Genomic DNA, 26,991 nt, shown 5'->3' on the forward strand with positions numbered 1-26,991 from the left:
GCCTTCAGCACCCTATTGTCTGTGTCCATGGATTATGCATACAGTGGGGCCTTGACTTACGAATGTCCTGACTAACGAGTTTTTCGAGATATGAGCCGTCTCTTGGCCAATTTTTTGCTTTGAGTTGCGAGCTAAAATTCGGGTTATGAGCCAGCTTCAGATACCCCACCGCTAGTTGGCGCAGTGAACGTCACAGTGAACGCCACAACATCAGCCCAGCATCACGTGTCTCACTCGTTCACTCTTTGATTTGGCATACGAGTAATTTGAGTTACGAGCTCCGTCACGGAACAAATTAAACTCATAAGTCAAGGCCCCACTGTATTTGCATACTAGTGGCCTGGTGCATGAATTTGTGCATGGGGGGTGGGGTCCCTCGGGGTGGCTGGGGGGATCGGGCCAAAATCGGCAGTCCAACGCCACCTGCCGCTCCTGCCTGCCTCTCCCGCTCATCCTGGCCCCGCTGTGCCTGCCACAGGCTCGCGCCCGCTGCAGTGGCACTCGCCAGCCATGAGCCCTGCGCCTGGCACTCATCAGAGGAGTGTGGGGGGCCACCTGGGACGCGATCGGCCTTCCGGGTGGGCGGTAGGACCCCCTTGCCGGCCTGGGATCTGGATCTGTCCCGCTGATGGTCGAGCTGGTTGTTGAGAGCTTCCTGGCGGCCACTTTCATATCGTTTCTTCCTTGTGGAGTGTCTGGGGAGGGGAAGCGGCCGTGGTACCCAAGGCCGACTTCCAGGAGGCCAGTGGCGCTGTTGGGATCGTGCCGTTGGCACTGGTCTGTCGGTGCCTGGCCCATTCTCCGGATATTGGGCCTGCAGGACTACTGAGGGAGTGAGTGGCTGCCGCTGGGCTGGTGGGCTGCCAGGACAGGTGGTCAGCTGAGCGGCGCTCCCCCTGTGGTAGCACACTGACTACTAGGGGGCAGCTCCTGCATTGAGTGTTTGCCCCCTAGTGGTCAGTGCGCGGTCATAGCCACTGATCGTTCTGTTGTTTGGTTCCTTAGGCATATATATATGTATGTAGACAAGGTCTTTGGTTGATTACCTCCCTCCCACCCACTCTCCCCCACCTTCCCTCCGAGATTCCACACTCTGTTCCCTGCTTCCATGTCTCTGGATCCACTCTGTTCATTAGTTTGTTTTGTTATGTAGAGTCCACATATGAGTGCGATCATGTTATACCTGTCTTTCTTTGATTTATTTCACTTAGCATCATACTCTCCAGGTCCCTCCATGCTGTCTCAAAGGGTAAGAGATTCTTCTTTTTTTTTTTGACTGCTGCATAGTATTCCTTGGTATAAATGTACCACAGCTTTTCCACCCACTCATCTGCTGATGGGCACGTGGCCTGTGTCCAGACCTTAGCTATTGTCAATTGCTCTGCTATGAACATAGGGCGCATACATTCTTTCTGATTGGTGCTTCGGGTTTCTCAGGATATATTCCTAGAAGTGGGACCACTGCGTCAAATGGAATTTCCATATTTAATTTTTGGAGGAAACTCCATACTGTTCTCCACAGTGGCTGCACAGCCTGCATTCCCACCAGCAGTGCAGGAGGGTTCCCTTTTCTCCACATCCTCGCCAGCACTTGTCGTTTGCTGATTTGTTGATTGTAACCATTCTGGCAGGTGTGAGGTGACACTTCATTGTCATTTTGATCTGCATCTCTCTGATGATCAGTGACTTTGAGCATGTTTTCATGTCTCTTGGCCTTCTGTATGTCCTCTTTGGAGAAGAGTCTATTTAGGTCTTTTGCCCATTTTTTAATTGGATTGTTTGTCTTCCCCTTGTTAAGTTGTATGAGTTCCTTATATATTTGGAGATTAACCCTTTATCAGGCGTATCACTGGCAAATGTGTTCTCCCCTGTAGTGGGCTCCCTTTTTGTTTTGTGGATGCTTTCTTTCGCTGATGGCTTAGAAAATACCAGGTAGTATGTCCTTTCCTGCCGGGCCCACCACGGCCTGACACCCTCCAGCACCAGCCTGGTCACTGGCCTGATGAATCACAAGGGCCCCGGGTCCCTCTGGTGTCAGCCCTGCCTCAGGGGTCCTCGGGGAGATTCCCTAACTGAAGACCCTAAAAACCGTACAGATGGAAGGTGAGCGGTGCCTCGGACGGCCAAGCACCCAGCTGACTGAGCAGGTGTGGGAGTTGGTTACGCGCCTGTTCACACAGATAGGCCCACGCGGCTGGGCTGCGGCTCTGAAGCGCAGGCCTGACACACGGCTGCTTCACTTCTTGGTGGCAAACCTGGCTGGCCTGGCGACCGCGGCACCTGGTGCTCACCGCCCACCCCCCCACCCATGTCATGCCTTCACCACAGAAGAACCCGTGTTAGTTTTCCAGGGCCGCCCTGACAAGTACACAGACTGGAAGTCCCAGGTCCAGGGCTAGAGCCTGACGCTGAAGGCCTGAAGCACAGCTGAGGGCGGGCCGGGGGCCATGGCAGGGCGGGCCTGGGGGCTATGGCAGGGCAGGCCTGGGGGCCATGGCAGGGCGGAGCAGGCCATACGTCCATGCTGCGGGTCCCCCAGGGCATGGGCACCGGTGCGCCCCAGGCAGTTTCCCACCACGGAGCGGTGAGCCCCAGGCCTGTCCACTCTCTCCAGAGGACAGAGGGGCTGTGGTCACGGGGACTCGGAGAATGGGGCAGGTACCCATCTGGCCAACTCCCACGCACACCCCGAGGGGCACGCTGTTCCCGCCTCGAGATCACTCCGAGCTTTGGCCTCTTCCCCTGCAGCCACGGCCCTCAGGAGCCGCCATGTGTGCCCTGCCCGGGGCAGGTGACTGTTCGGCGGGAGCCTCGCGCCTCCCTGGCCGGGGGAGCACAGTGCCCGCGCCTTCCTCTGGACAATCGGCTACTCAGACCCAAGTCACAGACCCAGAGCCTGTCCTCTTAGGGTCCCCACAGTGGGAGGTCAGTGCCGTGTCCTGTGACATGCTCCGGGTGCGGGACGTTGCATGGCCATCGCAGGAAGCAGAACGGGCACGCTTGTCAGATGCACCCAGTGGCTTAGCTCCTGCCAGGCACTCATTCCTCACGACCAGTGGCTGCTCTGAGCCCGGAGGTCCTCGAGTGCCCTCTGCTCAGGCTGTGGGTGAGGGAGAGGGGCCATGTTTTGGGCCAGCCTGGAAGGGGGCAGCACCACCCACACCCCTGGGCTGAGCGCGCCCCCCTGGCCTTGGTGAGTGGGGCGCTCTGTGGCCTGCAGGATGTGGGCGCAGGTGCTGGGCACGTCCTGTCTGCCTCAGGCGAGAGACCTCTGGGAGGCGGTGGAGCAGAGGGACCCCGACCTGCTTGAAGACGGCGCTGTTCTCCGGGTGCATTGCCGAGTGAATGACACGACAAGACGGGCAGCGCGGGGCAGTGAGCACGTGGTGCTCAGGTGGTTCCCCCACGACAGACCCTCCGCTCTTGGGCACAGAGATGGCCCAGGCTGCCCTGATGAGGCCTCGCCAGGCCTCCAGGTGGCCCGGGGACGCCGCAGTGTCACTGCAGTGCGTGGCGCTGAAGCCACAGCCCTCCGCTGCCACCCTAGTTTCCGATGCGCCTGCTGGGGGTCAGGGGAATGACGTGTCTTGCCAGGGTTACCATCCCGCACCCAGGCCTGACCCTGGCTGTTTAGGACAGTCTGCTCCTCCACCAGCTTGGTGATCTCGGCAAGGCCTTCTGAAGGCCAGGTCCTCCTTAAGGTGGAGTGCCAGTCCCTATCACGTGGCCCAGATTGGGGTTTCCTGTGAGGGAGAGGCTATCAGGGCAGGCTTCCTGGTGGTGGCACCTCCCAAGCTGAGTTTGGAATTGAGTTTTGCAAGACAAACACGGAGCCCAGGAGTCCATCTCAGAGGGTGGGGACGCCAAGAGAGAGCACTCAAGAGAGGCACAAGTGAGGCGTGTGGGCACTGGGCACTCCCTGGCTGGAGGGACACCTGGCAGCTGCTGGGCGAGGTGGCATTGGCATTCAGCTTAAAGGTGGACAGCAGTGGCCCTGGCGGAGTGGCTCAGTGGGTGGGGCATCATCCTGTACACCAAGAAGTGGTGGGTTTGATTCCCGGTCAGGGCATGTACCCAGGTTGTGGGTTCAGTCCCCATCAGGTCACGTGTGGGAGGCAACTGAACGAGTTTTCTTTCTCTCTCACATTGATGTCTCTCTTTCTCCCCCACTTCCTCTCTCTAAAAATTAAAAAAAAAAAAAAGGTGGACAGCAATGGCCTGAAAATGGGAGATGGGGGCCGATCACTGGAAGTTGTTGAGCAAGCATCCACCCCCCCCGCCCCCCCCCCCCCCCCCCCCCCGCAGGGCAGGGCTCAGGCCCCACCTAGCCCAGGCCCCATGCTTCCTAATCGCCTACTTGCTCCCTTGCTCCCTCCCCTGGGGCTGGGGGCGGGGTGGGGGCAGCTGCCCAGTTTGCTGCCTAGCGGCTGCCTGCTGGCTGTGGACGAGAAGTCCCTGCACACCCGCTGCCCGCCAGGCACTGGGATGGGGCCGCGCTGGCTGCCTCTGTTCGCGCAGCTGGTGGTGCTGCAGCTGCCAGGGGCCTGGGCCAAGGACACCATCAGGGTCTTCGTGGTGCCCCACAGCCACATGGACGTGGGCTGGCTCTACACGGTCCAGGTAGGTGCCGGCCTCCTCCCCGGGCGCCCCGAGGAGCTGCCGCCTCCTCTCCCTGCGCAGCCCAGTGGGTTTCTGCGCCCGTCCGCGCCAGCGTGGGGGGTCAGCCTGCTTCCAGGTGTGCCTCTGGGCGGTGACTGGGCGGCTGACCTTGAGCCGATCACTTCCTCCCTCTGAACCCAGCTCCCCCCCAGTGACAGGCAGCCCAGGCCGAGGAAGGTGCGTTGGCCGGAGTCAGGCCGTGGTCAGCCCTGCTCTGGGGGCTGCTCTGGGCCCGTCCCCCTCCCGCAGGGGGTGCAGGCCTCAGACTTGGCACCGGTTCCCCCTCTTCCTGCCAGATACTGGCGGGACTCCGTCCCTAACTCCCAGGGCGCCCCCCTGGTGAGTCACTGGCCTGGTGAGGCCTGGCAGGCAGTGGCTCTGAAGTCTGTTCCCTCCCACCCTCTGCCTGCGAGGGCCTGCTCCCCACCAGAGAGGAGCCCACAGCTGGGGGGGGGTGGCTGCACCCCTTTATTCCGAACGTTCTCTGTGTGCTGACGGACACGGAGAATCGCTGAATGAGTGGCTCGGCACAGAGAAATGGCGTGGAAGTCCCCGATTTCCTTGTTCCCGGTGCCTCTCACTCTTATGAACGAGGGAGGAAACGCCTACACAAATGAGCGAAGGCCGCTGTGGGGGGACCCGTCACTTCGCGAAGGACATTTGTGTAACAGAGACACGGGCAGGAAGAGGCTGAGGCCGAGGGTTCAGTCTGGTCGGGGGCACATGGGGAGCCTCTGGGGGTGAGGACTCCTGCAGATGGAGACGGCTTGGGGAGGGGGAGCATGCGTGTCACCCCTTTTACGGAAGAGGAAACAGGCCAGAGAAGGTCCCAGGTCACTCAGAATAACCCTGCAGCCCGCTGACTCGCTGCCCAGTGCTCTTTGCCAGCCTGGTGCCCAGCAGCCCTGGGCACACTGTGCGTACCCGGAGCCCCTGATGGGAAGCAGCCGGGTCACCCCCGAGAGCCCCCCCCTGGGGGGAGGGAGGCAGGTGACCTCAGGGACAGCTCCCCACACAGCCTTCCCTGCATTTGAGCCCAGGAGGCCCCGGGGGGCCCTGGGACCTAGTTCCTCTCCTGGCTCGGGCTGCTGGCCCCTCCGGGCACTGCCAGGGGCGGGTCATGGTCCGACCCCTCGCCTCTCTGGGACAGCGTGTTCTCACCGAGCTGGCGAGCCGTGTCCTGTGCTGCGTCCCAGCCTCCCTGTGTCCGGGCAGTGGGTGGGTCCTTGGTGAGAGCAGAGGGAAGGCAGCGGGAGTGGGGGAGGCGGGCGCAGGCACGGTCCCTGCCCGGCTGGTGACCCCCCCCCCCCAGGAGAACATGCAGATCTACGCCGCCAGCGTGTACACCTCGGTGGTGCGGGAGCTGACCCTCAAGGAGCACCGGCGCTTCATCGCCGTGGAGCAGGAGTACTTCCGGCTGTGGTGGGACCGGTTCGCCTCGAGGACCCAGAAGCTCCAGGTGACGGGTGGCGCGGGGCAGGGCTGGGCGGCCCCTGGGCTGGCACGGGGCTGCTGAGATGTGGTGCGGTCGGCGGTCCCTCCAGGCAGCTGCACAGACCTGGCCTCCTGGCCCCTCATGAAACCGCAGCCCCGCTGCCCCGCCGGGCACTGAGCCCTGCCGAGTGGGCCCCTGCACGGCCTCCTGGGGTGGCCCTGTGCCCACCCCTGTGGCCTTCATTTCCGAGTGTGCGCGGCCATGGCCCGGACCTGGGTACCCCGACCACGTGCAACGGTCCCCGTGGTTTATAAGCGGTGCAAAGCTAAGAAGGCTGATCAGGAAGCTCTGGGGCCCCCTGGAGGGGTGTCTGAAGCTGAAGCTGTGGAGCAGGGGTCCTCAAACTTTTTAAACAGGGGGCCAGTTCACTGTCCCTCAGACTGTTGGAGGGCCGGACTATAGTTTAAAAAAAAACTATGAACAAATTCCTATGCACACTGCACATATCTTATTTTGAAGTAAAAAAACAAAACGGGAACAAATACAATATTTATATTTGCATGTGGCCCGCGGGCCGTAGTTTGAGGACCCCTGCAGAGTCATGAGGAGGAGCCTCCATTCGATGGGGCCGTGGCCAGCGCTGGGCCCCTGCTTTAAAAAAATGAATATTGTAATGGTTTCAGAGAAGAAGGGGGAAGAAGAAGAGAGAGAGAGAGAGAGAGAGAGAGAGAGAGAGAGAGAGAGAGAAACATCAATGATGAGAGAGAATCATCAATCGGCTGCCTCTTGCACGCCCTCCACTGGGGATCGAGCCCGCTTGTGCCCTGACCGGGAATCTAACTGTGACCTCCTGGTTCATAAGTCGATGCTCAACCACTGAGCCGGCTGGGCTGGGCTCCTGCTTTTTACACATTTCTTCATTGACCCTCCCTACTGGCCGTATGGGGGGGCTAGTTACCCTGCTTTACGGAGTTGGGGAGGCTCACAGAGGGCAGGTGACGGTCCTGTGGTCACAGCTCATATGTGACAGGAGGGATTCTGAGCCATGCATGTCTGACAAAGTACGTCTCTCCAGGTGTCCAGTGGGCGGTCCGCACTTTCTCCCATGGACACACCAAACCCAGTTGTCTGTCTCCTACCCCCACTTCCCCGCCGGGGAGCGGAGGGTCCCAACGAACACCCGGGCAGGGAACTCCATGGCCCCGCGTGCTGGCAGCAGGGGTTTTTGTCTGTTTGCTTCATGGCCGGACCTGCAAAGCCTGAACAGGGCCTGGCGTGTAGTAGGTGGCCACCTAAAACAGCACGGAGTAGGGGCTCACTCCTTATTTGTTGAGTGAATGCAGTGTAAATACTGCGCCTTCATAAAGCAAATAAAGACAGTCTGTAAACAGCAGGGTGGCGACATGGCCCACCTTCTTTGGCCATTAGTTATGTTCCAATCCCCCCTTCATTCACTTAAGATTACCTACTATTCTTCCGATATTTCAAAAATATTAGAACAGCGGTTCTCAACCTGTGGGTCACGACCCTTTCACAGGGGTTGCCTAAGACCATCGGAAAACACATATATAATTACATATTGTTTTGTGATTAATCACTATGCTTTCATTATGTTCAATTTGTAACAATGAAATTGGGGGTCCCCACAACATGAGGAACTGTATTAAAGTGGCATTAGGAAGGTTGAGAACCACTGCATTAGAAGCACGTTGGAAGACATGGATGAGATGCAAGTCTTCTGAAAAGACACGTGCTTTAGCATGTCATGAGAAAAACCCAAACTGCAGGACGGTCTCCAAATGACTAACCTGTGATCTCCGAAACGGTCCGTCCCGTGAAGGCCGGGCCCGGCGAGGAGCTGTCCCAGAGGGAAGGTCGCGGGGCGATGACAGCTCACAGCCGCCCCCAGAAGAGGACGTTCGGGGAGCTCTCGGCAAACTGGGGGGGGGGGGGGGGGGGAGGGGGAGAGTCTGGAGCTTAGCTAGCGGTGTGCGAGGGTGAATTTCCTGATTTTGATCCTTAGGCTGTGATTAAAACGATCCTTTTCTTCCCGGACGCTAACTGAACTTCTGCGGGTAGAAGGCATGCCCTTGCTAACTTATACTTTCAAATGGTTTAGAAACACACACTGCACAGAAAGACATGGGGGAGCGTGAAGGAAACTGGGTAAAGTGAGCCTCGAAGACTCCAGCCTGGGGACCCACGGAGCTCTTTGTACAATTCTTGCACATTTTCTCTAACTTTGAGATTGTTTCAAAAGTAAAAATTTAGCCTGGCCAGTGTGGCTCAGTGTTGAGTGTCGACCTGTGAACCAGGAGGTCACGGTTCGATTCCCGGTCAGGGCTCATGCCCGCGTTACCCGCTTGGTCCCCAGTAGGGGGCGTGCAGGAGGCAGCCGATGAATGATTCTCTCTCATCATGGATGTTTTTATCTCTCTCTCTGCCTTCCTTTCTGAAATCAATAATATATATATTTTTTAAAAAGTAAAAAATGTTAAAAGCTATAACCCGCAGCAGCCACAGGCCAGGTGCTGCTCTGGGTGGAGGGGTGCCGTGCTGAGCGGGGCAGTGTCCTGCCTCTGCAGAAGGAATGAAGGTGGGAGTTTCAGGGGAGGCACCGCGAGACGCTGGCCCATGTCCCCGCAGAGCCACCACACTCTGGGGTTGACCTGGCCTGCCTCTGTGCCTGCCGTGCCAGGTCCGCGAGCTGCTGGCCCACGGACGCCTGGAGTTTGTGAGCGGAGGCCAGGTCATGCACGATGAGGCGGTGACGCACTTTGACGACCAGATCCTGCAGCTCACAGGTTCGGCCCCTTCTTCCGTCGCCAGCCTTTCGGGGCCTCCATTCGGGCTGGGACTTGGTGCCTGAATCCAGGTGCTGCGCTTCGTCCTCCCCACTGTGCGGGGGACTGTGGCAGTGCGAACCGTGACTGGCTAGTGCCAAGGCCTGGCTCCGACCGGGGATGCTAGACCCGCTAGCCTGCTGGGTCCCAGCCTGTGAGCCTGGCCCAGGGATGTCACCTATCGCGTCTCAGTGTCCTCCTCGCTGAGATGAGTTTGATGATACTTACCTTAAAGATTTGTGTGAGAAACAGATTGCAATCATTGAAATAGAGCACTTTAGTGAAGTGCAGTGTTCCCTAGTAAATACTCATTAAAGGTTCGATGCCTTTCATCATTACACCACCATCACCACCACTCCACCTGCGATTCACCAACATAGCCATCAGCACCATCACCCTAATCACCTTTACCTCCACCACCACCACCATCACCACCATCACCATCACCATCACTATCATCACCATCACCACCACTACCATCACCATCACCATCACCATCATCGCCATCACCACCACCATCATCACCATCACCACCACCATCATCACTATCATCACCATCACTACCACCATCAATACCACCACCATCACCACCACCATCATCACTATCATCACCACCATCACCACCTTCACCATCACCATCACCATCATCACCATCACCACTACCATCATCACTATCATCACCACCACCACCACCACTTCCATTATCATCATCATCATCACCATCACCACCATCATCACCACCACCACCACCACTTCCATTATCATCATCATCATCACCACCACCACCATCATTATCACCACTACTACCACCACCACCACCACCACCACCATTATCATCACCACCACCATCATTATCACCATCACCACCACCATCACCACCATCATCATCACCACCATCACCACCATCATTATCACTTTCACAACCTCCACTTTTACCCCCAGCACCACCACCTTTATGACCACCAGCACCTTCCTCATCCCCACCTCCACCTTACCATCTCCACCCACCATTGCAATGGTGGTACTTCTCTCACCGTTTACCAAAGGCTTCATAAGAAGCATTTAACGGCAGGCTGCCGGGAGGAAACTAGGGCAGCTGGAACACTGACAAGAAAAGAAAAGAAAAGAAAAGAAAAGAAAAGAAAAGAAAAGAAAAGAAAAGAGCCAGTGGGTGAGCCAGAATGAAGCCAGGCCTGAGACCCTCCGCCCCAGGTCACCCCACGACAGCACGGCCCCAGGTGCCCAGTGTGTAAAACATCAGGGCAGAGCCGGAGGAGCTGGATGCTGTCTTAGGGCCTTGAGCACTGCCTCCCTCCCGCTCTGTAATCTGGAGTCCTTCCCTTATCTCAGGCTCTCCCTGCTCATTTCCAGACTTCACCCCCTTTGCCACTTTCGTCTAGAAGGCAGTGTTGCTGACAAAACCCTTTCTTCTCAGACTCTCACGTCCCTCTTGTGTTCAAGATGCCTCCCGCCCACAGAGCCCCTACTGCAGGCCAGGGCTGCTCCTGTGCCCCTCGCACGTGCTCGCACCCGGGCGGGCGGGGGTCTGGCGCAGGGGGGCCTCCTGCCACAGCCGCCAGCCAGGCCCGAGGGCGGGGCTGGAACTGGTTCCCAGGGGAAGTGAGTCCCAGGGGCCGCTCAGGCCTGTTGGAGAGCGAGGTGCGGAGCTGGGGGCGATGGCAACTGCTTTAGTTCTCATTTCATCCCCCTCCCGGCGCCCCACGTGGCCTCCGGGCCTGCTCGGGGCTCCTCTCCGGCTCCTCTTCTGCCTCCTGCTGCCCCTTTTTTCTTCTTAATTTTTTTTTTTATTATTTTTTTGTTGATCCTCACCTGAGGATATTTTTTCCATTGATTTTTAGAGAGTGGAAGGGCGTGGGAGAGAGAGAGAAACACCAATGCGAGAGACACATTGACTGGTTGCCTCTGCACGCGCCCTCTCCGGGGGTGGGGATTGAGCTTGCAACGGACATTCGTGCCCTTGACTGGGATCGAACCCGAGGCCCTTCAGTTCGCCGGCTGATGCTCTAACCACTGAGCCACCGGCCAGGGAACCCATCCTGTGTTTTCGGTCGTAATGTTTCCTTTTGCCTCCACCTGAACAGCTCATCTCAGTCTCTTCTGCCAGGACCCCTCCTTTGGGTCCCCATAGTTCCTTATCACCTCCCCTTCCCCCCGAAACTCCAGGGGGCCTCTGTCAGCAACCCAAGTCTGAGTCATCTTTGGGACCCCCCTCAGTTCACGGTCTGGCTGGACAAGTGCTGATGGGCATGGTGGGGGAGGGGGGCGCTGCCGGCCTGCCTCAGGGGTGCCCACAGCAGCAGCAGCCTCACCTCAGGACTCAGCCCACCTGCCCTCGAACCCTGAGCGCCCAGTGCTAGCCCTGCAGGCCTGACCTAGCGAACGGCGACCGGAACTGGGGTTGCATCGCTGTGGGACAGGAAGGGCGCTCTGCCCAGTGGACCCCAGAAGCTCTGTTTCCCAAACCAGCCCATCACTCTGTCTGCGTCACTCAGCCTGGCCTCTGGCTCCCGGGGGCGGCCCTTCAGTCCCGAGGAAGAAGTGAAGGGCGGGTGACTGGGTTGGAGCCCTTTGCATGAGTCATCTGTGCAGCAGACCCTGCTTGCCCGGGCACCCGTGCCCGGTGCCGAGTGGGTGAGCGAGGGGCGAGGGCCCGCCCTGTCGCCAGTGTGGGCGCCGGTGCTCTCTCTGCAGAAGGACACGGCTTCCTTTACGAAACGTTCGGGGTCCGGCCACAGTTCTCCTGGCAGGTCGACTCGTTTGGCGCCTCTGCCACGACGCCCACCCTGTTTGCCCTGGCGGGGTTCAACGCCCATGTCATCTCCCGGATCGACTATGAGCTAAAGGAGGCCTTGATGCAAGTGCAGGTGAGTGCTGGGCGCACCCACCGCTGCCCCCTTTGGCCCTAGGAAGCGCCTGTCCTAAGGGAGGTGCCCCTGCAGGGCTGGGCCGCACCCGAGCAGAGAAGCAGGGGCTTAGGGTCAGGAGAGCAGCGGGAACCGCCGTAGGAGGCAGGCGAAGTGGTGGAGCTCCGGTGGGCAAGGGAAGTAACCCTTAGGAGCGCCACCAGGGCCCCTGAGCACGGAGCACGGAGCACGGAGCACACTTCCCCGGTCAGCGTGTCTGCTCTCAGCCGCAGGCAACTCTGGCCGAGTGCGGCTCTGCCATCTTCCAAGGCCCAGAATCGAGTCGCTGGGGCGTCGGGGAGCCTGCGTGCGCCCCAGAGAGAGGCTAACAGGACCAGGATTTCCTCCCCGCGTGTAACCTGAGCACGCCTGGCCCGCTGAGCCGTGGGCTGCTGCGCCGTGAGCGCGATGAGCGCCCCGTGCCTGAGGGCGGCCCGGGAGGCGGCGGTGAATGAGCAGGCAGCCTGCTCGAGGGCAGATCCGCACTCATGCGGCTTTGGGGGGTGAGGTGGGGCCTCAGGAGGGGGCAGCGAGGGAGGCCTGTCCACGCCACGCGGCCCTCAGCCTCGCTGGTCCCTCCGGTTCGCAGGAGATGCAGTTCGTGTGGCGAGGGTCCCAGTCCCTGGCGGAGCGGCAGGAGATCTTCACGCACGTCCTGGACTTTTACGGCTACTGCTCGTGAGCGCTCGCGTGCCAGGCCCCTCTAGGCACTGTCCCTGCACGGCCTCAGCGGTGACCCTCCCCCCCCGGAGGGAGACGCACCCGGTGCCCCATGTCACACCACGAGAAACTGAGGCAGAGCCACTCGGCCAAGGTCCCCGTGGTTAGCGAACGTTCGGAGCCGGGTTTGGTTCAGGCGCCAGCGCCCAGGCCTCGTGTCATGGGTACAGCCAGCCCCTTTGCACCCGCGAGGCCGGGCACAGGGTGGCCGTCCCTCTGTGAGTAGGAGAGACCAGCAGGCAGGCTGGAGGGGCCGCTGGGAGAGGGACACCCGCGGGCTCACTGCCGGCGTGGCCGTGGGTCAGGCCCGCTCCGTGCCCGGCACGGTATCTCACGGTTTCCCACCAATGATTGTCATTGAATCCTCACCACGGCCTCCAGTACATGTTACCCACGAGATCCTGGTCCCCCAGGTGCCTCTGTGCTGCCCAGCGAGGCAGGGGCCAGGCTCATTCTCAGGGTCAGAGCCGTGCCAAGCGTGGGCGCCGGGGTGGAGGGGGAGGAGCGGCGTCTGCCTTTGTTGAACGCCGCGAGGTTTTGCTCACCAGGATTGTTCCGGCCTTAATTTTACTTTCTGAAACATTGCCTTAAATCTCGTTCCTGGCGACACTAGACTGGAGTTGAGGTGGCTGCTTCCCTGGCCATGGCCCTGCACCCGTTTTGCAGGCTGGGAGGTGCCCAGGGAAGGAGCGATCCCCTGTGGAGGAGGGGACGCAGTGGCTGTAGGCTCCATGGGAAGATGATGACGCGGGCCAGGGAGGGGCGGCCTGGACTGGAGCCCCCTCTGTCTGCACAGCTCCTGCCTGCCCACCCCTGGCCGGCCCGTGGCGTTGGTGGGAGCCGGGGTCACCGAGGAGGGTCTGCAGGTCCTGAGCTGCCCCATGGGCTGCCTGAGCCCTGCCAGGCCCCGGGGACCTCAGGCTGCTTCCCTTCTTGGGGTGGGGCCCCCTAACCTCTCTCTCTCCCGCAGGGTAGGGTATTCCTGGGAAGGTGAGGCCCCGTTGCTCACACAATTCCAGGGTGGGGAACACAGCAGCCTGAATGACCCCGTCACTGTGCGCAACATCGAAATGTACGTGGAGAGGTTTGTGTTGGACGTGAAGTCGCGGGCCCGTGGGTATCGGACCCCGCACATCCTCTGGCCCTGGGTAAGCTGCTCCCAGGCCCTGGTGTCTGCCTCGCAGCCACGCCGGGCTCGTGTTCCCCTCAAACCGGGCCGGTCTCCACCCAGGTGCCGGGCCGGCTGCCATCTGCCCACCCTGGCCTCACCCCACCAGCTCCTTCCACGCCCTGAACTCACCCAGCCTCTGCCCGGAAGCACAGCCCGCGCCTGCGCCCGCCTCAGGCCCCACCCGCTCTCTCCAACGCTTTCACTGTGGCGGCCTCTCTCGTTTTCTTTTAGAGCCATTTTGTCGGCTTGCTCTTTTTGTTTCTCTTTTTGTTTGCGATTGCCTTTCTCTACAGGTGCAGGCGTTAAAAGTAGTTTTTGAAAAAAATAATTTTTGAAAACTATAAAACTCCATACATGATGTCAACAGGCCACTTGAACGACATATTTGATCTAATATATATATAAAACTTTGGATGAGGCTTGAGGCATAAGTTAAACTACATGTAGGCAATAAAGAAACGCAATAATGAAATGTTTGCTTTCTCAACAGTTCAAAATAGAATGTGATGCTTGCAGGAGCACAGAAACACCTGCCTAAAGTATCTGCTGTCCAGGCCACAGAACCCCAACAGTATCATCCTGTGACCTCCCTTTGTTCTTTTTTATTTTTATTTTTATTGATTTCAGAGAGGAAGGGAGAGAGAGAGAAACATCAATGATGAGAGAGAATCATTGACTAGCTGCCTCCTGCACGCCCCCTACTGGGGATCAAACCTGCAACCTGGGCAGGTGCCCTTGGCCAGGAATCAAATGGTGTGTGTTATGTGTGTGTGTGTGTGTGTGTGTGTGACCAGGAATCGAATGGTGTGTGTGTGTGTGTGTGTGTGTGACCAGGAATCGAATGGTGTGTGTGTGTGTGTGTGTGTGACCAGGAATCGAATGGTGTGTGTGTGTGTGTGTGTGTGTGTGTGTGTGTGTGACCAGGAATCGAATGGTGTGTGTGTGTGTGTGTGTGTGTGTGACCAGGAATCGAATGGTGTGTGTGTGTGTGCGTGACCAGGAATCGAATGGTGTGTGTGTGTGTGTGTGTGTGTGTGTGTGACCAGGAATCGAATGGTGTGTGTGTGTGTGTGTGTGTGTGTGTGTGTGACCACATTGTTTATCCATTCATCTATGGATGGACACTTTAGGTTGCTTTCATGTTTTGGCTATTGTAAATAATGCTGCTATGAGTATGGGTGCATATAACTTTTAGAATTAATGTTTTGTTTTCTTTGACTAAACACCCAGGAGGGGACTTGCTGGTTCAGATGGGAGTTCTATTTAAAATTTTTTGAGGAATCTCCATACTGTTTTCCATAGTGGTCGCACCAACTTGCAGTCGCACCAACAGTACACAAGGGTTCCCTTTTCTCCACCTCCTACCAATACTTCTCTCTTGTCTTTTTGATGGTAACCATTCCAACAGGCGTGAGGTGATATCTTACTGTGGTTTTTGATTTGCTTATTATTATTTTTAATCTTCACCCGAGGATATTTTTCCATTGGTTTTTTAGAGAGAGTAGAAGAGAGAGGAAAAGACAGAGAGATATCAATGTGGAAGAAATGCATCGATTGGTTGCCTCCTTCACAAGCCCCGACCAGGGCCTGGGCCGGGGAGGAACCTGCAACCAAACTATGTGCCCTTGACCGGAATCGAACCCGGGACCCTTCAGGTTGCAGGCCAACACTCTATCCACTGGGCCACACTGGCCAGGGCAATGTGGTTTTTGATTTGTATTTCGCTGATGGTTAGGGATGCTGAGCCCCTTTTCATCGGGCCCGTTGGCCATCTGTCTGTCCCCTTTGGAGAGATATCTACTCAAATCCTTTGCCCGTTTTAAAATGGGATTGTTGTTTTCCCGCTTGAGCCCATGGTGTGGTAGTTTTGATGTATCGCTGAACTCAGTTTGCTAACATTTTGTTGAGAATTTTGCATCTATGTTCATGGGGGATGGTCACCTGTACTTGTCTTTACTTGTGGTGTCGCTGTCTCACTGTGGGACGAGGGTAACGCTGGCCTCAGAAATGAGTGTGGAGATGTTCTCCCCTCTTCTATTTTTGGGGGGAAGATTTTCGGGGGATTGGTATTAATTCTTCTTTTAATAGCCTTAACCAATGAACTCATCGGCCCTGGAGTTTTGTTTGTTTGGAGTTTTTGACTACCGATTCAATCTCCTTACTAGTCATGCCTGTTTACGCGCTCTGCTCTTTCAGATTCAGGCTTGGCAGGTAGTACGGTTCTAACAATTTTGACTTTGCTGTTTTGGAGGCGAGGTGAAGGGCCATAAATGTGGGCTGTGGCTGGCTCATTGTGTTCACGATCCCCACAGCACCTGAATGGATGGCTCTGATGAGTAGTAGTACTAATGGCTTTTAGAAATGCCGGGGCGTGAAATAAGTCAGAGGGAGACGAAATACCGTACGATTTCACTCACAGGATAGGTAAAATTTAAAACACAAAACGCGTAGAAAAAGAGATGGAATTTGTGGTTGTCAGGGGTGGGGGGTGAGGGAATGGGTGAAGATAGTCACAGGAAAAAACTTTAAAAAATATTCTTATTGATTTCAGAGAGGAAGGGAGAGGGAGAGAGAGAGAAACATCAATGACGAGAGAGAATCACTGATCGGCTGCCTCCTGCACGCCCCCCACTGGGGATCGAGCCTGCAACCCGGGCCTGTGCCCTTGACCGGATTCTAACCCGGACCCTTCGGTCCACAGGCTGACGCTCTATCCACTGAGCCACACCGGCTAGGGCAGGAACAGACTTCTTATAAGATAAAAGATAAACAAGTCTAGGGGGTGTACAACCTGATCTAGAGAAAAGAAAGAGAAAGAGAGAAGGAAACATCCAGGGGTGTAGCGGGGGAGCCGGTCCGGGACGTGGACGGCCGTGGAGAGCGGCAGGTGCCGGGGAAGGCCCCGCGGTTCTGCTGGGCTGCGCTCTGCCCTCAGGACAGGCCGTGCCTGTCCCGCCGCAGGGGTGCGACAGGAAGTTCTTCAGCGCCGGCGTGCAGTTTGCCAACATGGACCTCCTGCTGAGCTCCCTCAACACCCGCGCCTCGCAGCTGGGCGTCACGGTGGAGTACGCCACGCTGAGCGCCTACTTCCGCGCCCTGCACGCCCACAACGCCACCTGGCACGTCCGCGGCCACCAGGACTTCCTGCCCTACGCCTCAGGTGCCCGCCTGGGGGCGGCAGTTTGCGGCCAGCGTGGGCCCTCACGTCTGCTCTTCCAGCCTGGGGCCTGGCCCGGCCCCTCCCTCCTCCCACCCACCACCCTCCACCCACCCACCCCCCTCTCACCCCCCACCCTCCCACCTCCCACCCACCCTCCCTCCTCCCACCCACCCTCCCTCCTCCCATCCACCCTCCCTCCTCCCATCCACCCTCCCTCCTCTCACCCACCAACCCTCCCTCCTCTCACCCACCCACCCTCCCTGGGCCACCAGAGGGACGTGCTGAGGCAGGCCTGTCCTGGGTCCCCCATTGTCCCAGAATCACATTCAGAGGCTGCGGTGCTCAGACCTCTGAGCGGGTCCTGCCCACTCCCCTCCCCTCCCTCCCCTCCCCCAGGCCTCCCAGGCCCCTGGTTCAAGGCTGAGCCAGGCCTTCCTGACCCTCCTCAGGCTTTCCTGCCCCCCAGCCCACCCAGGCATCCTCCTCCCACCTGCCCAGCCCCTCCAGGGCTCTGGGGCAGTCCCTGGCCTGGCTGGGGCAGGAGCCCCCAGGCCTTCTGGGGGGAGCGGGTGACCCCGCCCCTCTGGCCCCAGCTCTTACGGGGGTGGAGGGTGGGGGGGGGGCTCACACCCCTGCTGGCCCTTGTCTCTCAGAGGAGTCGCAGGTGTGGACCGGCTTCTACACCTCCCGCAGCCCGCTCAAGGGGCTGGCGAGGCGGGCCAGCGCGCTGCTGTACGCCGGGGAGTCCATGTTCACGCGCTACATGTGGCCCAGCCCCCGGCGCCGCCTGGACCCCCGCTGGGCCCTGACGCAGCTCCAGAAGCTCCGCTGGGCCGTCTCCGAGGTAACGTCGCAGATGAGATCATCGAGGGCCCCCTGGTGACCAGCCTGGACGGGGGGCGCTGGATGCAGGCCCTGCTCTGCTGTGTGGCCTCGGGCATGGGATGCTCTGAGCCCCAACCTCGCCCTGTGCCACGAGAACACACGCCCACCCGGTGGGTGGGGGCAATCGAGTGCCATAATGTGCAGGACCCGCTTGGCCTGGCGGCCGCGGCGCAGGGACGGACTGAGCCCAGCGTGTCCCGGGGCGCCCAGCGGGAGTGACGGCCCTCCCCAAAGTCAGCTGGTTCCGCAAGGTCAGGAAGGGCGAGGGACCCACCTGCGCCCACACCTGCTGAGCGGAAGGGCAGCCAGGGCCTAGCAGGCGCGGGGCCCCGCCAGCTCTCGGCCGGCAGGCCGGACCCATTCTCCCCTCTCTGGAGGGGCGGCAGGTGCAGCACCACGATGGCATCACCGGGACGGAGGCCGTCAAGGTGGGGGACATGTTCACGCAGCACCTGAGAGCAGGGATGCAGGCCGTGCTCCGGCTGGTGGCCGCCATCGTGCTGGACCCGCCCCGAGGCTCCCCAGGTACGCGAAGCCCGCAGGGTGGGGTGCGGGCTGGGGGTGCAGACGCTCTGGTCCCTTCTGAGAAGAGAGCCTGGGGGCCGGGGGCGGGGCCTGAACACCTGACCTCGTGTGCCCTGACCTCGCCTGACCTTGGGCAGGTGCGTCACTGCTCCGAGCCCCCGTTCCCGCGCCCTGCACAAGGGAGGGCTGAGGGCTGAGGGCTGAGCATCGGCTGGGCCCCTCCCCAGGCTGGCCCCTATCCCGCCTCCCACCCTGCCTGCGAGGACTGCTCCTGCCTGCTGTTCTAGCGAGGACACGGGGAGACGGTGCTGCGGACTCCCCAGGCCACGCAGGCGGGAAAGGGCTGCACCCCAGGCCTGCCGCTGCCCTGTGCTGTGCAGGCCTAGGTGACCCCGGGAACCTGGCGCGGCCGGGCCCCCGCCCTGGCCGAGCGTCAGCGTGGGCACAGGCACCCAGTGCAGCCGGTGGACCCAGGCCTTTGACTACGAGGGTGTCACGAGTTCGCAGTGACGATCACACCCATCTGACGCGTCTGAGGGGCTTCAAACCCACAGGCCCCCACTCTCAGCCTGCTCTCCGCACTGGGCCCTTCTCCCCTCCATGTCACTGCTCACCTGGCCTGCTCCCCGCCCCCCGTGCCTGTGTGGGTCCCCATCCCACCTTCAGACTCTGGGTGGCCCGGGGGCCGGGAGCAGCACACAGCGCCTGCCTACAGGCCTGGGCTTGGTGGGAGAGACAGACAGACAGTCATGGAAAGAATAGGACAGGGCAGTGACCACACTGCCTGGCAGGGCAGTCCCTGCCCACGAGCTGGCACGGGCAGTGGTGCAGCAAGGGGTCAGCGGAGACGACCGAGGGGCACCGCAGCCCAAAGGAGTGGCCGAGCAGGGGCAGGCGCTGGACAGAGTGTGCTGTGAGCGGCCTCACAGGCGTGGTCAGAGCTGGCTGCACCCGGGGCACACGAAGGGACAGAAAGGGACTCAGGTGCACACCCGGGGGTCTCGCATGCTGGGCTGGGCAGCTGGACTTGACCTTCCAGGCTCCAGAGAATTCTCCGGTCACTCTCCGTGCCGGGCACTCAGAGCTGTGGGGCGCGGCCTCAGGACCTGGGCTGCCGGGGGCGGTGACCCTTTCTCTGGCCTCCGTGTCCTCATCCGCAGGGTGGGCTGACCGGGCAGGTGAGCTGGGAGCACACGGAGCCTCCGCTGTCCAGAGGCACTGGGGAGAGGGACACGGCGCCAAGCGGTGTAGAGCGCCCTGCAGGGAGCACACCCGTCCCTGTCCTCTCCCGGGAGCCCTGCAGGGAGCACACCCCGTCCCTGTCCTCTCCCGGGAGCCCTGCAGGGCCCTCTCTCGCCTGCCTGTTTCTCCTGCACCGAGGGGCCCCCCACGGTGTCGCCTGAGAACAGCAAGGAAAGCCCACCCTCCTTGCAGGCTCAGAGCCCAGGGGACACTCTGCCGCGGTCTACAACCCCCTGGCCTGGACGGTCACCACTGTGATCAACCTGACCGTGAGCTTCCCCCACGTCACGGTCACGGACGAGTCAGGCCGCCCGGTCAAGGCCCAGGTAGGGGCGCGATTGCTGCTGCGGACGCACTTGCTGTGGCTGACACCTGCCCGGGCCAGGCGCTCGCAGGGGCACCGACAGCCCCCCCTCCCTGAGGACATCCATGTGGGCGTGTCCACTGCGGGTCCGAGGGATCTACCCAGAGGACCGACACCGGGCTGGGGCAGCTGACGTGGCCACAGGTCCCGGGACAGACCCTCCCTGGAGGGCCTCGGCGTGGCCTGTGCTGGGAGGGCCGCTCGCCCCGCCCTGAGTGTGTGTCTTTTCTAATGTAAATGCCCACTTTGCGAGGGAAAGGCCTCCCTGTTCCTTAAGGGGGTGGTTTACGGAGGTGCTGATATCAGGGCTGCCTCTCGGTCCAGCACCCAGACACCGAGGGGCCCCCCACTCAGTGTGTGGTCCATTCTCCTCTCCTCCCCTGTCTGGAACCGGACCTGGTGCCCCGGGCACCCCTCCTGCCATCCTGCGGGCCCTTCCCTGGAGGTGCCACCCGTTGGTCATTCAGCAGACACTCCCCCATGCCTGTTCTGGGCCTGGCTCTGGTCTGAGTTCTGGGCCTCTGGACACATCACTGTGGGGAGGGGAGCGGATGCTGAAGGGCCAGGGAAGGCGTGGCGCGGTGCTCCGGAAGACAGGGCCGCAGCCCCCGCTGGGACCGGAGGCAGGGGAGCTCCTCCGAGCAGGAGGCCTGGAGGAGGGGTTGGTCTGTGCAGACCCAGCACGGCCCCCTTCCCACCAAGTGCAGCACCGTGCAGAGTAAATCACTGACCGCCTGTTCTGGAGCCCCTGCCACGTGTCCGCGCTGGTCTAGGCACTTGGGTACTATCCCAGCCAAAGTCCCTGCCTTCTAGCCAGGGGGACAGGCAATAAACCAAAGGAGAAAGTGCAGACGGTGACAAGGAAAGTCACCGGGGAGGCTGCGGGGGACAGACGCCTGCAGCGTCTCACCAAAGGCTGGTGGGAGGCTGTGTGGGGCCTCCCGGGGTGTGCTGACAGGCCTCCCCAAAAGGCCTCCCACTTGCCCTAAGAGCGAGGGGCATGGCCAAATGGGCCCCGTGTCTCCTCCAAGCCCCCTCCCCAAACCAGAGAAGGGGGACGGAAAAGGGTCCCCCCCCCAAAAGTGTCCCTCTGTGGGAAATTGGAGGATGGAGGGAGAAGGTCGCCCCCTCCCGGGAGGGGGTCTCCGGCAGAGGGAACGGCATGGGGAATGGTTCAGGGGCAGGAAGCAGCAGGAGTGGGGAAGGAAGGGCAGTTGGTGGTGCTGGTGCCAAGAGGGAGGGAGGCAGGGGAGGGAGACGAGGCCAGGGCTGGAGCCTGCTGAGCAGGGAGGATGCAAGGAGGGAACTCAGCCCAGTTTGATGATGGAAAGACGCCCTGCCCAGGAGGGGGCATGCTGAGGTTACTGCGGAGACTAGTCGTCCAACCCTGAATCTCTTTTATGTTGAACATTTGGCCCTGCAGGTCCAGAGATCGAAGGAGATCCCACATAAATATGACTTGTATGTGCTGACCACGATCCCGGGCCTCAGCTACCGGTACTACAGCGTCAGGCCCACCGAGCAGGCCCCGGAGGGCCAACAGGCAGCAACCGCCACCATGGCCTTCACCTCCAAGCTTGACCGCAAGCCAAGAAGACTGAGCACCAGGCCCTTGGGCAAGAAACTGGTGTCCGTGAAGAATGACTGCTACACTGTCTTCCTAGACCCGGACACCAACCTGATGCACAGCATCTGGGAGAGGTGAGGTGCAGCCACTACTGGCTCTGAGGTGGAGGCATTCCCTGAGGCCCGAGCTGTCACTCCCCCACTGGGGACTTTATTTCCTCTCCTGACTGGGGGAAGGGCTTGATGGTGGTGGAGGTCTTTCAGCATTTTGCCATCTTTATTTCTAGGAGGATGAGTTTTGGCCAGTGCAAAAAAGACTTTCTTAAACTTTTTCATTCCAGAGCTGTTGATCCTGAGGAAAAAGGGATATTGAGGGACCTCCACCCCAGGGAATAAATATAATAATCATTTTACCCCCTTTTTAAAATTTAGTGAAACATAAAATTCATTAATCTATTCACTCACCCACCAAACTATCCATCTACCCACCCACTCACCCATCTATTCACCTATTACACCTCCATTCTTCTGTATAACCCGCCCATTTATCCACACACCTGTCCCATCCATCCATCCATCCATCCATCCATCCATCCATATCTCTACCCATCCACACATCCATCCATTGAATCATTCATCCATTTATCCATCTATTTGTCCATCCATCCATCCATCCATCCATCCATCCATCCATCCATCCATCCATCCATCCACTAACGCATCCGTTTTTGCACTCAACCATCCACATATCCATCAAACTGTCTGTTGATCATCCATCCATCCATCCATCCATTCCTCCCTCCATCCATCCAATCACGCATTCAGGAGCTCCTTTCTCACAGCAGAGAGGGCAGCTGACTCCCAGGAAGGTCTCCCTGGAGGTTTGGGGTCAACCCTGTCCATGCTCAGGCCACAGCCCAGGCAGCTTTCATTGGAGCCCAGCTCCCTCTGCAGAGCACCATGTCCATGTCCTGAAGTGATCTCCAACCAGGAGTGGGAGTGTGGGAGAAGGAAAGAGGGGGGGGGGGAGAGGGGAGAAGAGGGAGAGGAGAGGTGGCTGTGAGTGAGTGTCACCAGGAGCTCAGCCCCAGGCGGCTGTCAGCAGCTCTGCAGGCACAGAGGTCTGGGACTTCCCTTCGAATGAGACCCTTCGCGAGAGCTGTGGCTGGAGGGAGGGCTGAGAGCAGGCGGTGGAGGGGAGCCACAGAAATGCCCCGAGCATGCTCCGAGCTCCCTGGTCAGGTGGGGAAAGGTGGAGTCAGCCGCTGGCTTTGGGTCCTTCCTTGCTCGGTCCTGCACACCATCCGGAATGCCCCTGCGAGGGCCAGCTCCAGCTCGCCACTCCTTTCTCGCAGCCCTCGATGCCCACACCTAAGCCAGGACCCACTGCCCACCTCCTGGCCCCTGTCTCCTGTCAGCTGCTTTAGGAGAGGAGAAGGGTGTTTCTCACTGGGATCCCTGATGTTCCAGTGAGCTCACCGCAAAGCACATCTGGCGCATTCTCAGAGAGGAGCTGCTGGAACTGGAGTGGGGGTGCTCGGAGGAGACCCCGGGAGCCCGGCCGGAGGCTTGAAGGGCCAGAGGATCTGCTGGCACAGATGAGGGGCATTGTGCCATAGAAGGGAACGCCTGGGCAAGGCCTGAGGTGGATCAGAGCTGAGTTGCTGTAATTCACACACCATCCCATTCACCCACTTACCTGGATGCATCTATGATTTCTAGGATGTTCACGGAGTTGTGCAAGCGTCACCACACACACTTTTAGAGCATGTTCCTCACCCCAAAGAGACGTCTCATGCTCCCTGTCTCCTACTCCCCGCAGCTCTAATCTCTTTTCTGTCCCCCTGGATTTGCCCTATTTGGAGATTTCATAAAATGAAAGCAGACCACATGGGGTCCTTTTGGGACTGGCTTCTGTCACTCAGCATCAGGTTCCCAAAGCTTTATCCGTGGTGCACCCTGGATGCGCACGGCGTGCCTTTTTCATGGCCCAGTAGTACTCCGCCGCTTAGCCACACCAGTTCATTTATCCAGTCCACAGCGGACGGGCACCTGTGCAGTTCCCACGTTTTGGCTCTTCTGAGTCATGTTGCTGTGGCGATGCCTGTGCCTGGATTTGTGTGCGTGTGGGTTTCCTTTCCTGGGAGGATTCCTCGGAGCGGAGTCACTAGGTCACAGGGCCTCCTGTCTCTCTGCTGATGGCGCTCCTCGGGTGTGACGCGGCATCGCGTCCAAGGGGGTTCTGACTTGCGTCTCCTCGCTGACCGGGGTGCCGGCATCTCTCGCGAGGCCTGGTGAACACCTGTATATCTTCTCTGATGAAATGTCTGGGCAGATCCTTTGTCTGGTTTGAAATTGGGTTGTCTTTTAAAAAATGTGTTTTTATTGATTTCAGAGAGGGAGGGAGGGAGAGAGAGAGAGAGAGAGAGAGAGAGAAACATCCATGGTGAGAGAGAATCATGGATCAGCTGCCTCCTTGCATGCCCCACACTGGGGATCGAGCCCACAACCCGGGCCTGTGCCCTGACCAGGAACCCAACCATGACCTCCTGGTTCACAGGTCGACGCTCAACCCCTGAGCCACGCCGGCCAAGCTGAGTTGCCTTTTTATTATTCAGTTATAAGAGTTCTTTATCTTTTCTGCATGCAAGTCCCTGTCAGGTGTGGGGGCGGCCTGGGCCCAGACGGGAAAGGCCCAGATGCACAAAAAGGAGGCTTTTCTCTTCCCTCCCCTTCGGAGGGCAGAGAGGCCTCGCGGACGCCTCCTCTTCTGCACTGTCCCCGGCACTGTCCCCAAGCCACCCCCAGAGTGGGTGCAGAGGCGACTCATCCTCCCTTCGCGCCTGCAGAGAGAGGCAGCAGCCTGGCTCCAGCTCGTGAGGGTGATGCCGGGAGACGCTGCCTGCGGCAATAACCCTGCTCTCTTGGGCTGCTCTTGTAGACAGAGTAACCGGACGGTCCGCGTGACCCAGCAGTTCCTGGAGTACACCGTCAACGGCAACAAGAATGACCTCCCCGTCTCTGACAACTACGTGTTTCTGCCTGAAGGGCCTGCGGACCCCGCGTGGGAGGCAGTGAGCGTGGAGATGGTGCGCGGGCGCCTCCTGACGGAGATCCGGCAGTACTTCTACAGGTGCGCGGCCTCCGGCTGGGCCCGGCACACAGTAGGTGCACACGGGCGGGTGCTGGGGCCCACCTTTACCAGCTCCTGCTTGGCAGTTGCCGCTGGATGGAAGTCCGGTGCAGGAATGAATGGCTCCAGGCCAGGCTTTCTGGCTGCGTCTGCATGTGCTGTCACCTTGCTGGTGTCCAAGCGGAGCTGGGACAGGAACCCGCGGTGCCAGTGACTTAGCACAAGAGGAGTTCTTGTGTTTTCCCCGACAGAAGCCATCGGGCCTGGCCGAGCCCTGCGCCTTCAGGGAACCGGCGCCTCCCGTCCTGTCCCTGAGAAGGCACCCTGCCCACCCACCCACCTGCGGGAAGGAGGGGGAGAGAAGCACCTGCCCTGGCCGGTGTGGCTCAGTGGATAGAGCGTAGGCCTGTGGACTGAAGGGTCCTGGGTTCGATTCCGGTCAAGGGCACGTGCCTGGGTTGTGGGCTCGATCCCCAGTAGGGGGTGTGCAGGAGGCAGCCAATCAATAATTCTCTCTCATCACTGATGTTTCTCTCTCTCCCTCTCCTTTCCTCTCTGAAATCAATAAAATATATTAGAAAAAAAAGAAAAGAAAAGAAAAGAGAGAGGGCAGGAGAGGAGGGAGGAAGGAGGAAGGGGCGTCCAGAGGCCCGGAGGCTGCATACCGATCTGGCTCTTGTCTTTCAGGACGTTGGAGGCCAAAGAGCACACCTACGCCATCTACTCCCGCCTGGCGCACGTGCCGCTGGGCTACGACCGGGAGCTGCTCTGCCACCGCCTGGAGCAGGAGCTGCGCGTGGGCCCCCTGGAGGTGAACCGCGAGGCCGTCCTGAGGACCAGCACCGGCCTGCAGAGCCTGCGGGTCCTGCACTCGGACAGCAACGCCTTCCAGATGCAGCACAGGCTCCACCGGGACTACCCGGCCCACACCATCTCCCGGGTGCGCTGGCGAGGCCTGGGCGCGGGGCCTCTGCGGGAGCCCCCCTGCTGCCGGTGGCGGTGGAGCCCAGGCTGGGTCAACCCGGTGTCTGAACCGGGCTGCCACGCGCTGAGGACAGTCCCCGGGGCCTCAGTTTCCCCTCCTGTAAGATGAGGGCTCGCTGGGCAGAGTTGGTCTGAGGGTTCGTGGGATGATGCATGTCTAGGGCTGACTGTGTCCACGCTCTCAGCGGAACACGGCGGCCGCAGGGCCTCCAGTCAGACGCCAGGTCCAGTGCGCGCCTTCAGCTCCCAGCTGGTGGCCTTGGGCAAGTGACTGATCTTCCCTGTGCCCGTGCCCTCTCCTCGCCCCGGGCTGGGAGGGTCCCTGGGAGAATCAGGGAAGCGGGGTGCTGGGCACCTCGTGAGCCCACAATGAGCCTTTGTTATTTCTCCTTCCACGGGATCCCCGCTCTGCTCCGCACTGCCTGCCTGAGTGTGTTCCCTGCATCTCTGTTTTCTGGTCCTCACCCTCTGTGGCCAGGGCCCCCCGAGTCCAGCCTGTCATCCCGGGGGATTCTGCCCCACGGGAGCCAGAGGCATGGCCGTGTGGCTGCTGCTCAGATCACGGGCCCTTACGCCAGCACCCCTCGGCCCAGGGCCCTGGCGGGTCCGTGTCCCTCCCTCCCTGCAGCAGTCGTCCAGAGTGGGTCTTTGCGCCCCATCTACAGAAGGGGAAACTGAGGCTTGAGTGGGCTCAGGTCCCCAGCTCACAGGTCAGGAGGCAGGAGAGCCGGATGAGTCCCTCCCCCATGGCCCCTCGAGCTGCCGCTGCACCTGAGCTGGGGCTTGGCTGGGGTGGCCAGAGGGCGGTCCCTGACCAGGTGGCCTGCCTTGCCTTTGCCCAATGGCCCTCCTGGCCATGTCTGTGCCCACAGAATTATTACCCCATGGTGCAGTCGGCCTACATCGAGGACAGCAGGACCAGGCTGGTGCTGCTCTCTGAGCAGGCGCACGGCGTCTCCAGCCAGGGCGACGGAGAGGTGGAGGTAGGCGGGGCCCTGCGCTGCCCCCCATGGCAGCCCCGGTGCCGGGGGCCTGCCACCCAGCTCTCCCCTGCAGGTGCTGCTTCACCGGCGGCTGTGGAACAACTTGGACTTGTCCCAGATCTTCAACGTCACCCTGAAAGACGCCTCCATTGTCCGCCCGGTGTTCTGGCTCCTGCTGGGACCCCTGTCCCTGACCACTCGCCTGCGCCCGCAGAGTGGGCTGGCCCTGCAGCACAGGCCTGTGGTGGTGCTGGGAAGGCTGCCTGGTAAGGGGGTGCCGAAACGGAGCCCGTCAGGCCAGCGAGAACCGGGGAGGATGGGTGCCCTCGGGGTCTGGGCTGTGTGCGCCGTGAGGCCGAGTCCTCTCGTGAGGGATTCCTCGTGGGATGTGCATTGA

At 59.9% G+C, this 26,991-nt stretch overlaps 1 protein-coding gene across 1 annotated transcript in view; it reads left to right on the forward strand.

The window, feature by feature from the left end:
• The first annotated feature begins 4,485 nt into the window (after nt 1-4,485).
• Nucleotides 4,486-26,991, forward strand: part of MAN2B2 (mannosidase alpha class 2B member 2) — a 29,519-nt gene continuing 7,013 nt past the window's right edge. Inside the window, exons 1-15 of the mRNA XM_036310149.1 lie at nt 4,486-4,620; nt 5,972-6,118; nt 8,793-8,898; nt 11,650-11,822; nt 12,451-12,539; nt 13,525-13,729; nt 16,714-16,912; nt 17,566-17,756; nt 18,184-18,322; nt 19,757-19,890; nt 21,352-21,629; nt 24,436-24,627; nt 25,315-25,567; nt 26,484-26,594; nt 26,668-26,860. Coding sequence (XP_036166042.1) covers nt 4,486-4,620; nt 5,972-6,118; nt 8,793-8,898; nt 11,650-11,822; nt 12,451-12,539; nt 13,525-13,729; nt 16,714-16,912; nt 17,566-17,756; nt 18,184-18,322; nt 19,757-19,890; nt 21,352-21,629; nt 24,436-24,627; nt 25,315-25,567; nt 26,484-26,594; nt 26,668-26,860 — 2,545 coding nt within the window. The remainder of the gene's footprint in view (nt 4,621-5,971; nt 6,119-8,792; nt 8,899-11,649; nt 11,823-12,450; nt 12,540-13,524; nt 13,730-16,713; nt 16,913-17,565; nt 17,757-18,183; nt 18,323-19,756; nt 19,891-21,351; nt 21,630-24,435; nt 24,628-25,314; nt 25,568-26,483; nt 26,595-26,667; nt 26,861-26,991) is intronic.

Source organism: Myotis myotis, unplaced genomic scaffold (genome assembly GCF_014108235.1).
Source record: "Myotis myotis isolate mMyoMyo1 unplaced genomic scaffold, mMyoMyo1.p scaffold_m19_p_1, whole genome shotgun sequence".
Lineage (NCBI taxonomy): Eukaryota > Metazoa > Chordata > Mammalia > Chiroptera > Vespertilionidae > Myotis > Myotis myotis.